The sequence below is a fragment of the Cebus imitator genome, unplaced genomic scaffold, assembly GCF_001604975.1.
Source record: "Cebus imitator isolate Cc_AM_T3 unplaced genomic scaffold, Cebus_imitator-1.0 Scaffold3, whole genome shotgun sequence".
Classification (NCBI taxonomy): domain Eukaryota; kingdom Metazoa; phylum Chordata; class Mammalia; order Primates; family Cebidae; genus Cebus; species Cebus imitator.
In genome coordinates this window covers 11530222-11547075 of record NW_016107318.1, presented here as the reverse complement: position 1 = coordinate 11547075, position 16854 = coordinate 11530222, and the positions used below count along the sequence as shown (strand labels likewise).

Sequence of the window (16854 nt, the reverse complement as noted above, 5' to 3'; positions counted from 1 at the left end):
AAAAAAAAAAAAAAAAAAAAAAAAAAAAAAAAAAAAAAAAAAAAAAAAAAAAAAAAGAAGTACTTATAAAAGAATGCACTCTGTGTTTTATAAAAGAATCAAACAAAATATAAAAAAAGAGAAGTCTTCCATTTCCTCTAAAATATCTGCCCTTGCTGAATTTCCTTCCCAAGAAGAATTAATAATTCTTCAGTAGGCGTTATGATAATTTTATTTTGTCGTATGCAACTTAATTTATACGAAAAATTGGCACACACCCCAAACTATATACCACTTATTGGATTTAAAGTGGCTATCATTTAATCATTAAAAAATTATTTTTTCTAAATAACGTTTTTCTAAAACATTAGCGTTTTTAATAGTATTGTTATTGTTGAAAAGGCAATATGTGCTCATGATATAAAACTTGAACACAAAAGAGAATAAAATGTAAGGAAAATCACCTTTCCACTGCAGATCCATAGTCTCTAGGACCGGAAGGATTTTTTTTTTTTTTTTTTTGAGACAGAGTTTAGTTCTTGTTGCCTGGGCTGGAGTGCAATAGTGCGATCCTGGCTCACCAGAATCTCCGCCTCCTGGGTTCAAGCGATTCTCCTCCCTCAGCCTCCCAAGTAGCTGGGATTGCAGGCGAACGCCACCATGCCTGGGTAATTTTTGTCTTTTTAGCAGAGACAGGGTTTCACCATGTTGGCCAGGCTGATCTTGAACTCCTGACCTCGTGATCTACTGGCCTCAGCCTCCCAAAGTGCTGCGATTACATGTTGGTCAGGCTAGTCTTGAACTCTCAAACTCAGATGATCCACCTGACTTGACCTTCCAAAGTGCTGGGATTACAGGTGTGAGCCACTGTGCCCAGCTAAGGACCAGACGGGTTTTTGTACATATTAAATAATAAATATCTGTCTTAAAAAAATGCAACATAGTATATATTCTTTTGAAAAAGTGGAAGCATAATGTATACATTGCTTTGCTTCTGTGCCTTAGAAATTAGAGACCAATAGGCCAGGCACAGTGGCTCATGCCTATAATCTAGCACTTTGGGAGGCTGAGGCGGGAGGATCCCTTGAGGCCAGGAGTTCGAGATCAGCCTGGCCGACATGATGAAACCCCATCTCTATTAAAAATACAAATAGCCAGGCATGGTGGCTGAGTCTGTAGTCCCAGGTACTTGGGAGGCTGAAGCAGGCGACTTGCTTGAACCCTGGAGGCGGAGGTTGCAGTGAGCAGAGATGGCATCCGTCCCTTCCAGCCTGGGTAACAGAGTGATATTCTAACATACCAGCACATTTCAGTCTCTTCCTACTTCTTGGTCATACTGTAGCCATCACAGAGTAGTATAACCAGTCTTTTTTTTTTTTTTTTTTTTTTAGAGATGGAGTCTCGGCTCACTGCAACCTCCACCTCCCGGGTTCCAGCATTTCCTGCCTCAGCCTCCCGAGTAGCTGGGACTACAGCAAGCGCCACTACGCCCAGTTAATTTTTTGTATTTTAGTAGAGACAGGTTTTCACCATGTTTCGGAGGCTGATTTCGAACTCTTGAGCTCAGGCGATCCACCCACCTTGGCTTCCCAAAGTGCTAGGATCACAGGCGTGAGCCACCACTCCCCACCCAGTTAACCAGTCTTTTAAGAATGAATAATTAAGCTATTTTTTCACACTTTTGCTATTAAAAATAATAAGGTAGGTTTAAGAGCATTTTGCTCATCTCTGTACACATACAAGAATATATCTAAAGGATAAATTCCTGCAAGTAAAGTTTTCTACAAAAGGAATTGCTGAGTCATAGAAAGGGGCTATTTTAAATCCTTGATACCTCTTAAGCTGCCATCCAATAAAGTTTTCTCAATTTATGAGAGTAAAAAATTCTGATTTAAAGCATTTGTATTAGCACTATCTTCCTTTTTTTTTTTTTTAAATTTTAATTTATTTGAGACAGAGTCTTGCTCTGTGGCCCAGGCTGGAGTGCAATGGCACAATCTCGGCTCACTGAAACCTCCACCTCCCAGGTTCAAGTGATTCTTTCACTTCAGCCTCCAGAGAAGCTGGGATTACAGGCACCAACCATCATGCCCAGCTAATTTTTATACTTTCATAGAGAAGGGGTTTCACCATGTTGGCCAGGCTGGTCTTGAACTCTTGACCTCAGGTGATCGGCCCACTTCGGCTTCCCAAAGTGCTGGATTTACAGGTGTTAGCCAATATACCAAGTCAGGTGTATTATTGTACACCTCTTTATTGTTTATTACAGTACAATAAATATACAGTACAATAAATATAATTCTTTATTGCAGTACAATAAATAAAATGACTTAACTTCTGAATAATTTTTTTTTTGTGGTCTAAAATAAATTCTTTTAATTGCACATTTGTGTCTTGGGTTAACCGTGGGGTGAGAAACCTCCTCCTCACTTGCAATCCCAGCTATCTGCATACAATCTAGTGTTGTGGTCTAGCTGTTGACGAGGGGCAGAGGTCGATGCAGGGCTGGCCCCTGAGTGCACCGATATCTTCAGGGCAGGGAGCTCAGACAATGGTTGTACTTGCACTGCTTCAGGACCTCGCTGAAGCCCTCACACAGGGACAGGTCACTCTGAGTGGTGGAACAGTCCAGGAACTGCCTGATCTCGTAGGCGCAGGGCCCCATCTGCAGGGGCTGGGAGGTAGCATGGGTGGGGGCCTGCTGGGCGGCAGGCTGGGCTGGCTCCGGTCAGGGTGCTGCCCATGACATGTCCCACAGCCGAGCCCACGGCTACCCCTGCGGCCGTGGATGCCACCTGAGCCATGAGGCCCGGCTGGCCCGAAGGGGCGGGAGCCGGGGCTGCTGCCGAGGGTGGTGGGTGCGCAGGCGGGTGGGCAGAGGGCGCGGCGGGGCGGCTGACTGGCGGGGCGGCCGGGCTGCGGCTTCCGCGAGGCATGGTGGCGGCGGTGGGACCCGGACAATTTAGAGACGGCGGCGGCGGCAGCGGCAGCGGTTCTCCTGAATAATTCTTTATAGCAGTACACTAAATAAAATGCCTGTATTTATGCAACTCAGGGTTTGTCAGCAAATATTAGGAGGTAAAACTAATTGGAACTGTTTTAGACCCTTCTGGCCCCTAAATGCCGTATCATATTATGCGAAAATACCCACATATAGCTATATATAAATATTGAGGTGAGTTGTAGTTGATGTTATATTTTTAAAAGAAAAACATTAATTAAATATGTATTAATATAATTAGTGTTTTGAAGTCTATCCATTTTTTTCCCCCAGCCATAAAAAGTTTAGTACGCTTTTAAAAGCTTGAGGCCCTCAAGTACCACTCCTCTAGTGCTTAATGAGTTAAATGTCCCTGAAGCTAATTTGAAAAGCAAATTGCCTCATTCTTTCTCTTTATGTCTTTCTTTCAAATTGTAAATTTTAAGAGCTGTTTATTCCTTATTCTCCTTGTTCTTAATTTGTTTAATAAGGTTTTAGATATTTAGTGAATACTTTGCAAGAACGGAAATATTACCAAATTTCCTGGTACTAGAAAACAGTCAGAAGAGTAAGTAGGTCAAGTCTGTATTGTTCGGGGAACAAGGAGATTTTTGTTTGTTTTAAAGCAGTGGTTCTTCTGAGAGTAGGGCTCTGGGTGCAGGTGAGTGGTAAACATTCCTTTTTCCTGCGGGGATGTGGCTGTTAGTTGTGTAACAGCTGAAGCATTTTTGTGTAAGGATGTAAGACTCCAGTAAATTTTTCAAAGCCACATTATCTTTCTCATTAGGGAGAGTTTCTCCTTGTACTTCAAAAGAAGATAATGATGCTTGAAAAAGCTCAGGATTGAAGAACTTTTAGGAAGCTGCCAGAGTTCTGCATGTTGTCCTCACTACAGTTAACTTCGTTATGTCCTAAGAACAATTTAACCTTCATTTCTGTTTCAGTCATCGTAAGCACGGGGTCATTACAGAGTTCAGTGTACCTAAAACGCAAGCTGACTGTGATGGATGAGAATCCAAGCTGCTAGAGCCACCCTTTTCTTAACCAATCTCCACGCTGAGGCTTACGTCTTTCAGCACCGCCCTCAGGGCAAAGTGTGGTGGTCAGTGGCAAGTGCCGCAATAAGAGGGGGCTATTTATGTGGTCTGTTTACAGTTACCCGGTTTCAACACCATGCCAGCTTTCCGCCAAGTCTCGGGCGAACCTTCAGGCTGAGGTCACACAGACGACCGGGTGGCTCTCTGTAGCCAGCATGGCAGCCTCCTCGGGACCTGTACTCAGGAATTTTGCCCGTAGGGACCAACACCGCGTGGACCCAGGAACTCCAGCTTCTCTCCACTTTCTGCAGTGGAAGGGGCGGTCGCGGTGACGTTTCAGGCAACGCCTCTGCTGCCAGCCAATAAGGAGCGGGGGACGCGTCGGGCCTTCGCTCATTGGACCACGCTGGCCCCGCCTCGCAGTGATCATGAGCCTGCCGGCCGGCTAGCAAAATCCACCCCACACTCACAGTGTCCGGCTTTTGTACGCTTGGTGTCGGCTCCGCCGGCCGCTTTTGCTCCTTTTCTCCTGCTCCTTCTGTCTCTCCCAACCCCGGACGCCCGGCTTCCTGGTTATATCTCCCTTGTTCTTTTCCTCTCTCCTTCCGCGGTTCAGCATGCAGGAAAAAGACGCCTCCTCACACGGTTTCCTGCCTCGCTTCCAACATTTCGCCACGCAGGCCATCCATGTGGGCCAGGAACCAGAGCAATGGACCTCCAGGGCTGTGGTGCCCCCCATCTCACTGTCCACCACGTTCAAGCAAGAGGCGCCTGGCCAGCACTCGGTGAGCTGGGTCTGTCTGGGGCTGCCCACAGTTGGGCGGGAAGAGAGGCTTATGAATTTAGAAGGCATGTAAGTAATTTATAAGATGACATATAAATTAGGAAAGCAACTGACAGACGTTTCGACACTGTAATTCTTGCAGTATAGCTTTGTATCGGATGGTCCAGTGATCGTATTTCTTTTGATGAGCAGGACTGGAAGGAGCTATTTGTCCACCTTGCCATATAGATTTGGGCTGAAATCCACGTGATTTTGTCAAATTTGCCATTAAAAACCGAAGGTCATAACTTCTTTGAATTATCTTTAGCAGCATAAGTTTTAAAGTTGTAGTCCGGAGTCAGCTTAAAAAATACTAAGAGTCTGATAACCTGACTAGAATTAAGATTGTTTCCCGTACCTGTATTAATAGTTAATGAGTACCTACTATGTGCCAAATACATACTAGTATATACCATGTGTATTGCATGTATTGTCTCACCTAATGCTAACAAAAACCCTAGTCTGAACTGAATTCTCATTTTTTCCAATACAACAGCTGAGATTTAGGGAGTTAAGTATCTAGCCTTAAAGTAGTAAGTATTGGAGCTGGGATTCAAACTTTAGAAACTTTAGGTTTAAGAACCAACTCTTAGGCACTCAGCTACACTATGCTATCTCTAATAATGCTAGTAACAATTTAGCCTATTGCATCATTTAAGAAGTATGGCTTAGTGGTTAGGAACACAAGTCATGACCAGGCGTGGTAGTTTATACGCCTGTAATCCCAGCACTTTGGGAGGCCAGTACAGGTGGATCACCTGAGGTCAAGGTCAGGAGTTTGAGACCAGCCTAGCCAACATGGTGAAACGCTGTCTCTACTAAAAATACAAAAATTAGCTGGGCATGGTGGTGGGTGGCTGTAATCCCAGCTGCTCGGGAAGCTTAGGCAGGAGAATCTCTTGAACCCAGGAGGTAGAGGTTGCAGTGGGCTGAGATCTTGCCATTGTACTCCAGCCTGGGCAACAAGAGTGAAACTCTAACTCAAAAAGAAGAAAAAGAAAAAAAAAGAACCAGAACACAAGTCAGAGGCTAGGTTTGAGTTCTGACCCCACTTTTTCTGAGCTGGGGGACCTTGGGCAAGTTAGTTAACCTATCAAAGCCTCTGACTGATCCTGTATAAATGTCGATAATAATTGTACCTACCACATAAGTTGTTGAGATGTATTTAAAGCTGTATAGTACATAATAATTACTCAATGGTAATTTGTTTTTTCGTGGTGTTCACATTTACACTATTTCCATTTGATCCTCAGAACAACCAGGTCTACTTTTTGTAGGAAAGGAACTGACCCAGAGTCATACATGAATGATCTGTAAATCCTATGAAAGAGACTCGTTAATCACATAGCTTCTTTTTCCCTTTTGGTGGCATACTTGATGGATCTTGGAGAATTTAAAAGTTGCTGAGATTTGTAAGAATTAGTTAAATTCCAAAGCCTTGATTATGCTTTGAAAACTACTTTAGTGTGCTCTATAAGTTGAGGAAAATCCTTATAGACAGTCCTGTGTTTTGTGATACAGAGTTCAAAGGCCATTTCTACAGCTGGCTTAAAATGCTCTTTAACTACTGTATTTTGGAATCAAAATATGTACACAGCCTCTCTTTCAAACATGCAGTTTCTTGTGTAGGGCTTAATAAATGTGTAGCTGCCCAAGCTTTGGAACTTAGTGTAAAAGTTAACCATTCGGATGTGATATTAATAGTTAAATATTTCCAGAAAACCAGCAGAGATGGTTAAATCCATAAAAACTCTGCTTAATTTTTTTTTTTTTTTGAGACAGTATCTTGCTCTGTTTCCCAGGCTGGAGTGCAGAGGCGTGATCTTGGCTCACTGCAACTTCCCCGCCTCCGGGGTTCAAGCAATTCTCCTGTCTCAGCCCCCACTAGTAGCTGAGATTACAGGTGCACACTACCACGTCTGGCTAATTTTCGTTTTTTCAGTAGAGATGGGGTTTCACCAAGTTGGCCTTGCTGGTCTCAAACTCCTGACCTCAGGTGATCCACCTGTCTCGGCCTCCCAAAGTGTTGGAATTACAGGGGTGAGCCACCTCACCTGGCCTAAACAAAACCTTTTTTTTGAGACGGAGTCTCACTCCGTCACCAGGCTGAAGTGCAGTGGCATGATCTCCACTTACTGCAAACTCTTACCTTTCCGGTTCAAGTGATTCTTCTGCCTCAGCCCCCACTAGTAGCTGAGATTAAAGGTGTGTGCCACCACGCTGGCTACTTTTTGTTTTTTTAGTAGAGATGAGGGTTCACCATGTTGGCCAGGCTGGTCTTGAACTCCTGACCTCAGGTGATCCACCTGTCTCGGCCTCCCAAAGTGCTGGGATTGCAGGTGTGAGCCACTGCACCTGACTCAAAACTTTTAAAAGTTATTATTATTAATACTGGGAGCTTCTGAATCAGAAACAAAGGTGAAAAGAGTGGTAGTATTTTGTTTTGTTATGTGTTATATAAAGCAGAGGGAGAAAATTATAGGACTTCTAATTAATGTTCAAATCCTAGGTTTACACTCTGGCTTTGACACTTCCTAGGTACTATTACATTTGACTTCACTTTTCTCAAAGCCAGTTATAAGAATTAATAGAATGACAGGATGATTATAGATAGCAGGGTGCCATATGTGTAAAAGGAGCATAATGCAAATTTTTAAAAAGTATTGTGTGGAGCTGTTTTGCCAGGAATTGCTCCCTATGTTTTGAGTCACCTTTGTAGGGCCAAGATGTGAATGAACGCTGAGCATTTGTAGGATCTGATCACAACTTCCTGTTGTATGCTAAATAGAGCTTGAATCAGCCTGAGGAGGTGGCTCATACCTGTAATCTCAGCACTTTGGGAGGCCAAAGTGTGGAAGGGTTGCTTGAGGCCAGGAGCTCAAGATCAGCCTGGGCAACATAGCTAGGCTGCCTCTAGAAAAAATAAAATTAGAATATTAGTTAGGCATGGTGATGTGCACCTGTAGTCTGTAGTCCTAGCTACTCAGGAGGATGAGATGGGAGGATTGCTTAAGCCCAGGAGTTTGAGGCTGCAGTGAGCTATGATTGATTCACTGTACTCTAGCTTGGGCAATAGAGTGAGGCCCTATCCATAAAAAAAAAAGAAAGAAACTTGTATCACTTAATCACTTATTTCATGGGAAATGAAATACAGGTTAGAATTAGGTTTATTCTATTGTCTCATGCAAGTCACTTTTCCTAATGTTTCCAGATTAATGAAGAAAGGTGAGTCTAACGTAATAAAAATACTACTAATAAAAAATGCTATTTATTTAGTGATTAGCATGTGCTAGGAAACATGCAGCGAATCCGTGCATTATCTCATTTTATCATCATAACAATTTTATGAACTAGATGTCTCTGTTATTCCCATTTTACAGATATTGAGATTGACTCTTGGAAATGTGAAGCAATTTACCTAGTGTCATGAAGATTATAAGTGGCAGTACAGAATTCACATAGAGTTTATTTGACTTCAGAGCCTCTTCACTATAGCCACAGCAGTGTTCTCCTTTGTGTAATAGCAAGACATATCATGACTAAAGAATAGAAACTCGATATGGTAGGGTGAAACTGTAGTTGTCTATGTTAGGACTCTAATAATAAACTTAAGTCTCTTAGGATGAACTTGAACTTGTTTTCTTCAGGGTTTTGAATATAGCCGTTCTGGAAATCCCACTAGGAATTGTCTGGAAAGAGCAGTGGCAGCACTGGATGGAGCTAAGTACAGTAAGTAATTTCTATTTCACAGTCTAGAATCGATTTTTAAATGTATAGAGAAAACCATAGAGGCACAGAATGTCGAACTGAAAAGAAACAGGTTCGCTAGTTGAAAATTGCTGTTCTACTGACTTTGAATTCTTTGCCCAAGATCCCTCAGTATAATATGCATGTGTGTAATCATCAGGTTAAAATATATATAAATAAAGGAAAAATGAATAAGGGAAAAAATTCACATGAATACTACATTTATTATGTATAAATACTATCAGTATAAATAAATAAATGGAAATTAAGTTCAATAACACTACCTATTAGAATATAAACTCTTTTTTTGAGACAGGGTCTCTCTCTTTGTTGCCCAGGCTGGAGTGCAGTGGTGTGATCTCTGCTCACTTCAACCACCTCCTCCTGGGTTGAAGTGTTTCTGGTGCCTCAGCCTCCTGAGTGGCTGGCATTATAGGCATACACCACTACAGCTGGCTAATTTTTCTTTTTTTGAGATGGAGCCTTGCTCTTGTTGCCCAGGCTGGAGAGCAATGGCATGATCTCGCCTCACTGCAACCTCCTCCTTCTGGGTTCAAGTCATTCTCCTGCCTCAGGCTCCTGAGTACCTGGGATTACAGGCATGCATCACCACCCCGGGCTAATTTTTGTATTTTTAGAAGGGACGGGGTTTCACCATGTTGGCCAGGCTAGTCTCAAACTCCTCACCTCGTGATCTAATTGCCCCAACCTCCCAAAGTGCTAGGATTACAGGTGTAAGCCACTGCACCCGGCTAGCACTAAGGTTTATTAATCCGTACTAATGTACTCTCAGGGATTAGGGATTAACTCCCTAAACCTTTTTTTTTTCATGGAGGGAGTCTTATGTATTCATTGTCATTACATTTATTAGACAAATCTCAGGTCTGATGGTGACTTTTGTTAACATATTTGCTGAACTGCATATTCATATAATAAATGTATGATTCATATCTTAGCTCTATTCTTTATGTTTGATTTTTTTTTTTTTTTTTTGGGGGGACGGTGTCTCGCTCTGTCACCCAGGTGGAATGCAGTGGCGCAGTCTCAGCTTATTGCAAACTCCGCCTTCTGGGTTTAAGCAATTCTCCCACCTCAGCCTCCCTAGTAGCTGGGATTATAGGCGTGTGCCAACATGCCTGGCTAATTTTTATATTTTTAGTAGACACAGAGTTTCACCTTGTTGGCTAGGCTGGTCTCTAACTCCTGACCTCAAGTGATCCACCTGCTTTGGCTTCCCAAAGTGCTGGGATTATAGTCATGAACCACCATGCCTGGCCTGAAATTTCTTTAGTTTGCTATTTTTAAACTGTAATTTAACTGATAATAGGTCTTTTATCTCAGATATTTGTAAAGAATTATTTCCTTAAAGTGTTTCAGAGAAATGTTATAACCAAGGCAAAATTGACGTTAACACAAAAGTGTCTGCCTGCATTATATATTTTTTATTTTAAAGATATCTTATTCTTTAAATAGAAAGGGAGATTTTGTAATGGTATTAATCACGGGCCTCCGGCAACTCAGCCATCATGGCTGTCCTATCTGCATTGAAGTAAGTCAGGTAAATACTGGAGATGTTTTTTAACCTTTAGGTCTAACCTTTCAGCTTACTCTAACTGTATTTTTATTTTAGGTTTGGCCTTTGCTTCAGGTTTAGCAGCCACTGTAACTATTACCCATCTTTTAAAAGCAGGAGACCAAATTATTTGTATGGATGATGTGTATGGAGGTAAGTGACTCCTCTTGTTTATATTGTGTAAACTTGTATTTTACAGATAATAAAGTGAGCTCTGAATTATATTAACAATGTTGCCAGTATTTGTGGTTATTTATTATATTTTACAGGTGTGACAGGCACCTCAGACTTGGCAAAAGAAGAGCGTAAACACTTAGGGTCCATGTTCTGGAACTGCTTATAAAAGAGATTATTTATTTATTTATTTGTTTATTTTGACACAGGATCTTGCTCTGTCAACCAGGCTGGAGTGCGGTGGTGCGACCTCAGCTCACTGCAGTCTCTACCTCCTGGGTTCAAATGGTTCTTGTGCCCCAGCCTCCTGAAAAGCTGGGACCAGAGGTGTGCGCTATTACACACAGCTAATTTTTATATTTTATGTAGAGACAGGGTTTTGTTGTGTTGGTCAGGCTGGTCTGGAACTCCTGAGCTCAAGTGATCCCCCCTTCCTGGCCTCCCAAAGTTTTGGGATCTCAGGCTGAGCCACCTCACCTAGTTAGAGATTATTTAGTAAGAATAGTATTTAAGCTGCTAGAATGAATATCTAGGACCTGATCAACTTGCAGCCACATTGTGCTCTAGAGAAGATAAGGTTTAGAGAGACAGTGTTCTCCTGTAACTTAATTTTTACCTGTAATAACGGTAAACTACAACCTAGGTTACTCCAAGAGCTCCACTGCACATTCCCTCTTGCTTTTTATTTTTTGTTTCGTTCCAGGGAAACTTTTGAAAATTTGTTAAGAGATATGGGCCTCTTTTCCCAAAAAAATGTTCTTAAGACTATACTCAGTGATTAGCATTTCATTTTGGGAGTCTCACCGATTGAACCCCTGAAGCCCATTTATTTAGGGAGATCCAAATTTAAGAACTTCCATTCTAAAGAGATTAAATGTTAGCTCTTTAAAGTGGTGAATGTGGAGAAGACAGGATTGCCATTGCCTTTAAGCCCATTGATTTTTGTGTTTAAAAGAAAAGCAAGGAATTTTGTGAATACACATATACATCTATTCTAGATGCTTCCAAATAATTAAAATGTGATTTCTAGAATATTATCATTTTATCTATTTCCTATCTGAACAAAAAGTTAAATCACCTAGTCCTTTAAAACAGCTGTCCCCAACCTTTTTGGCACCAGGGACCAGTTTTGTAGAATACAATTTTTCCAAGGGAAGGGGGATGGTTTCAGGATGAAACTTTTCTACCTAAGATCATCAGGCGCTATTTAGATTCTCATAAGGAGCATGCAACCTAGATCCCTTGAAAGTTATATTGTTATAAGGAGTGCACAACCTAGATCCCTCCCATGAGTAGTTCTCAGTAGGGTTCCTCCTGTGAGACTCTGATGCTGCCGCTGATCTGACAGGAGGCTGAGCTCAGGGAGTCCTAATGCTCACTTGCTGCTCACCTCCTGCTGTGCAGCTGGGTTCCTAACAGACCATAAACCTGTACCTGTCTGTGACCTGTGGGTTGGGGACCCCTGCTTGAAAGGAAGATACTGTTAGTAATCATTTTAGAGTTCAGAAATTAGCACAATGCTTTGTATTTTATCTTAGTTTCTTTTTTGAGACGGAATTTCACTCTTGTTACCCAGGCTGGAGTGCAATGGCGCTATCTCGGCTCACCGCAACCTCCGCCTCCTGGGTTCAGGCAATTCTCCTGCCTCAGCCTCCTGAGTAGCTGGGATTACAGGCACGCACCACCATGCCCAGCTGATTTTTTGTATTTTTAGTAGAGATGGGGTTTCACCATGTTGACCAGGATGGTCTTGATCTCTTGACCTCGTGATCCACCCGCCTCGGCCTCCCAAAGTGCTGGGATTACAAGCATGAGCCACCACGCCCGGCCCTTAGTTTCTTTTTTTTAAAATTCCTTTTCTATTTATTTATTTTATATTCCCAGACTTGAGACAGTTTATTATCTTAGTTTCTTATATTAACTCTTGAGTTGAAATTATAGACATCTCAAACCTTTAGATACTTTTATAATGCATTATAAAAGCCTCATGGAAAACATAGGTATAAAATTCTGAAAATTGTTGATTTTTAAGAACTCTTCACATTATTTTTCAATTTTATATTACCTTGGGTCAGACTACATACCATCAAAAGTCTAGTTTCTCATTAATGACAGAATATTCTTTTGTTGTTGTTGTTATTATCAATATCAAGTTTTTCTTTAAGTTTTTATGTGTAAAAATGAAGTCTAGGAGTGTTTATAAAAAATATTCTAAGTCAAATGATTTATCTTATTTCACTGTAAAAATCTGGTAGTTTGATTTATACTGTCTCATTTTATTGATCAAAACTTTCAGAACTACGCAACAAAAAGATCGAAAAAGTACAATGAATAGTAACCAATTCTTTTGCATTACAAAGTATATTGAAATTTATTTTGAATATTTCATTGACATTGGTTCATTTAATTTAGAGTTGAGAACTAGGTAGAAATTGTTAAAAAAGATAAGATGTTTCAGGAAGCACGCCACTTAGTGGAAGTTCGATGTTTTGAGAAACGTTATTTACTTCATATTACTTTTGGATCTCAAGTGTGTCTTATTTGACTCTTTAACCTTTAAAGTCCAAACCTTATTATTCTTTACTGTATCAGATAGCCAAACTCTTTAACCAAACTAGAATTGCTTTTAGTTGCATTTTTCTTGGTGACTGAGAGTTCCCTATATTTTGTAAGTGTTTATAAGTAGAAGGTTAACATTTATACGTGAATGTTTCTTAATGCAATGTTCTTTCCATTTTATCTGATTCTCTTCTGCCTCAGGTTCAAACAGGTACTTCAGGCAGGTGGCATCTGAATTTGGATTAAAGATTTCTTTTGTTGACTGTTCCAAAATCAAATTACTAGAGGCAGCAATTACACCAGAAACTAAGGTAACTCAGCTAGTTTTCAGTTTTGCCTGTTTTTCCTATGATGTTTTGTTTTTCAACATTTCTGTTTACTAGATGATATAATTTAATGTGAATAACAAATTTTATTATACGCCATTGGAAACATCAACAAGATTAAGATAGACTGTCATCTCTAGGGTATTATAGCATAATGGTGGTACATGATTTCTGGAGTGGAATTCAAATTTTAATTCTGTATCTTAGTTGGTATATTATCTTGGCCAAATTATGTAACCAAAGTCTCAATTTCTTCATTTGCAGAATGGAGATAATTATACCAGTTTTATAGAGAGGGGAGTGTGAGAATCAGATGAGATAATGCATATGAAATGCTTAGTATAGTTCCTGGATACATAGTAATTGTTAAAAAAAATTTCTATGCAGGAGCACGTAATTCTTAATGACATAGCCAAAATAGTATTGGTAAAGGAAGTCATCATAAAGGATTATAGAAAAGGAAGCCTGCCAAATCCCGAAACCCTAAGCACAGTGGCTTTGCTGGGCTGTAAGGGGTACTGCCCAGATACTAGTTAGATGTAGAGAATGGGCCACAAGCAATCTTTAGCTTCCATCCTGGGAAGTTTGTATGCCTCCGGAAGGTGTTTTGTGCCTGAGTGAATAGCATATGTGATATTCTTTCTTGGGGCCTCATTTAAATTCCGTGTGGATAAAAGAAGGACTAGTGTCTTTTATAAGTCAGCTGTTTACAACATTTTGCTAATGATTAAAATGTTAGAATTGTACCCAAGATTATTTTGCACTGAACACTAAAAAATGAATGCCTTTTCATGTACAAATAATTACTTTGCACATTAACATGGGTGAGCTTTCGGTAATTAAGTTGTTTCTTTATCTTGCTTGGGAGAAAAGACACATTAAAATAGTTGGTCTGAGTCTTTTTTTTTTTTTTTTTTGAGACGGAGTCTTGCCCTGTCACCCAGGTTGGAGTGCAATGGTGTGATGCTCACTGCAACCTCTGCCTCCTGGGTTGAAGCGATTCTCCTGCCTCAGCCACGCAAGTAGCTGGGATTTCAGGTGCCTGCCACCATGCCCAGTTAATTTTTGTATTTTTAGTAGAGATGGGGTTTCACCATGTTGGCCAGGCTGGTCTTGAACTCCTGACCTTGTGATCTGCCCGCCTTGGCCTCCCAAAGTGCTGGGATTACAGGTGTGAGCCAGTACGCCTGGCCCTAGTCTGAGTCTTTCTAAGGGAGGAAAGCAAATTATGAGTATAGTAAATCTTGTCAACAGAACTTTATATAGCACTCTACCAACTTGAATTAGTGCATTTTCCTTCCTAAAATATCAGGTTTTTCATTTGAAGTAGAATGTTTAGGTCCATGTAAAACCTACCTTTTATTTATTTAGTTATTTTTACTTTTTAAAATTATTAGTAGGAATAATACATCTTTAGCAGGAATAATTTTTATAGATTCTTTAAATAATTCAAGATTTTTGTTAGAATATATATGGTTTTAACCATCTTATCTTTTCCATAGTGAAACTTTAAAGTCAGAAGAGTATTCAACCAGACCCTTTGCCCATTTAAATAATAGGTAATAATAAAGAATCAGCTGGGCACAGTGGCTCACTCCTGTAATCCCAGCACTTTGGGAGATGAGGCAGGGGTATTGCTTGAGCCAGGAGTTCAAGGTATACAGCGAGACCCTTTCTCTGCAAAAAAAAAAAAAAAAAAAAAAAAATTGGCTGGGTGTGGTGGCACATGCCTGTAGTCTCAACTACGGGGGCGGCTGAAGCAGGAGGATCACTTGAGCCTGAGAGGTCGAAGCTGCAGTTAGCTGTGGTCATGCCACTGCACTCCAGCCTAGGCAGCAAAGCAAGGCCCTGTCACTTAAAAAAAGTAAGGAATTCAATATAATGGCATTTTGTTCAATAAATAGAATTCTTTTCTTTGGTCTTCTTGATAACTATCAAGCATCTACCATGTACCTGAATTGTGGTAGGTTTTGAGACATAAAGGTCATTGTTACTTTTTTAAGTAGGCACCAACCAGGTTTTCTGTTGTGGGTGTCATTTTTCTTCTTTAGTCTAAAGCCCGTGCTCTTCAAGTTTAGGTCCTTATTCTATAGTTTCTAGGGTTTCTGGCATTATTTAAGTTCATATTAAATATATTTTTGGCATCGTAGGGATAATTCTCTTTCATTAAAACTCTAGGATGTATTCTTACACAATCTATGTTATTTATCTTTAGAACAAAATTTCCAGACACTGAGCTGTGTCTTTGGAATATACTCTCTTTTTAAAGAAAAATACAATAATTAACTTTAGTACTTTTCTGTTGATTTGTACATTATCTTATTTGATCTTTACAGAAATTCTGTAAGGTAGGTATTACCAACCCTATTATACAATAGGATATATTACATACCTATGGCATCAGAAATTTGTAGGTGAGGCTACTATTCATTTTTGAATCTCCCAACATCATCATCCATGCGTTTCTATTATATTATGTAGCTTCTCAGATTGTTAATAATATATGAGATGTATGTTTGTAAAGTATATTTTTATAAACTATTGGTATTTACTGAATGATTTTAGCTTGTTTGGATTGAAACTCCCACAAATCCCGTCCTGAAGATGACTGACATTGAAGCATGTGCACATATTGTCCATAAGCATGGAGACATTATTTTGGTTGTGGATAACACTTTTATGTCGCCCTATTTCCAGGTAAATGAAAATAATGTTTTTTTGGCACATAAATCTGTAATTAGGAGGAAAAGGACTTGCTGAAATTAAAATCATGATCAAACTCATGAAATCTAATTATAATTAATTATTTACTGGACAGAGAATTAAATTTGGACTTTTTCTACCATGAGATAATATCATTTCAAACCTATGTTAATATCCTCTATGGTACTTTGTGTTTTTTATTAAAGCTTACCAGTTCTTTTAGGATGTGTAAACTCTGAAGGCATGGCCTTATTATGTGATCGAATCTGCTAATATGTTATACATAGTAAGGACTTGAATGTTTACACATTGGTTACAAATCAGCCATATTTTTCCGTCACCTTGAATATTTTTAATATATATATTATAAAAGAAAAGTGATGCTCAATGATTTCAGTATATGTAAAGCATATTATATCTCTTATTTCTTCTAGTTTTTATTCCTTCAGCACTCCATATGCTGTGTCTAGATCTCTTTAACTTATCATTATTTTGAACTTTTACATTATTTATTTTACTTTATAGCTGTAAGTATTTACAGCGCTCTTGTGTTAGCCTCTTTGGGCTGCCATAACAGAATACCATAAACTGAGTGGCTTATAAACAGCAATTTATTTCTCACAGTTCTGAACGCTGGGAAGTCCTCAATCATAGTGCTAGCAGATTCAGTGCTCGCAGATTCTCATTATGTCCTCATATGATAGAAGAGACAAGACAGTTCTCTGGGGCCTCCTTTTTCAGGGTACTATATTAGTCCATTTTCACACTGCTCTAAAGAAATACCAGAGACTGGGTAATTTATAAAGAAAAGAGGTCTAGGCCGGGCGCGGTGGCTCAAACCTGTAATCCCAGCACTTTGGGAGGCCGAGGCGGGTGGATCACGAGGTCAAGAGATCAAGACCATCCTGGTCAACACGGTGAAACCCCGTCTCTACTAAAACTACAAAAAATTA

The 16854-nt window shown here is 40.0% G+C and overlaps 1 protein-coding gene and 1 pseudogene across 2 annotated transcripts in view; one reads left to right on the top strand and one right to left on the bottom strand.

Moving 5' to 3' along the window:
• Positions 1–2324: 2324 nt before the first annotated feature.
• LOC108306842 lies at positions 2325–2968 on the bottom strand (annotated as a pseudogene). The gene has a single exon (XR_001826310.2). The product of XR_001826310.2 is annotated as a coiled-coil-helix-coiled-coil-helix domain-containing protein 10, mitochondrial-like (transcript).
• A 1450-nt stretch (positions 2969–4418) lies between these two features.
• Positions 4419–16854, top strand: part of CTH (cystathionine gamma-lyase) — a 26182-nt gene continuing 13746 nt past the window's right edge. Inside the window, exons 1-5 of the mRNA XM_017531910.2 lie at positions 4419–4781; positions 8467–8548; positions 10197–10292; positions 13074–13183; positions 15764–15895. Of these exons, the coding sequence (XP_017387399.1) occupies positions 4614–4781; positions 8467–8548; positions 10197–10292; positions 13074–13183; positions 15764–15895 (588 nt within the window). The 5' untranslated portion in view covers positions 4419–4613. The remainder of the gene's footprint in view (positions 4782–8466; positions 8549–10196; positions 10293–13073; positions 13184–15763; positions 15896–16854) is intronic.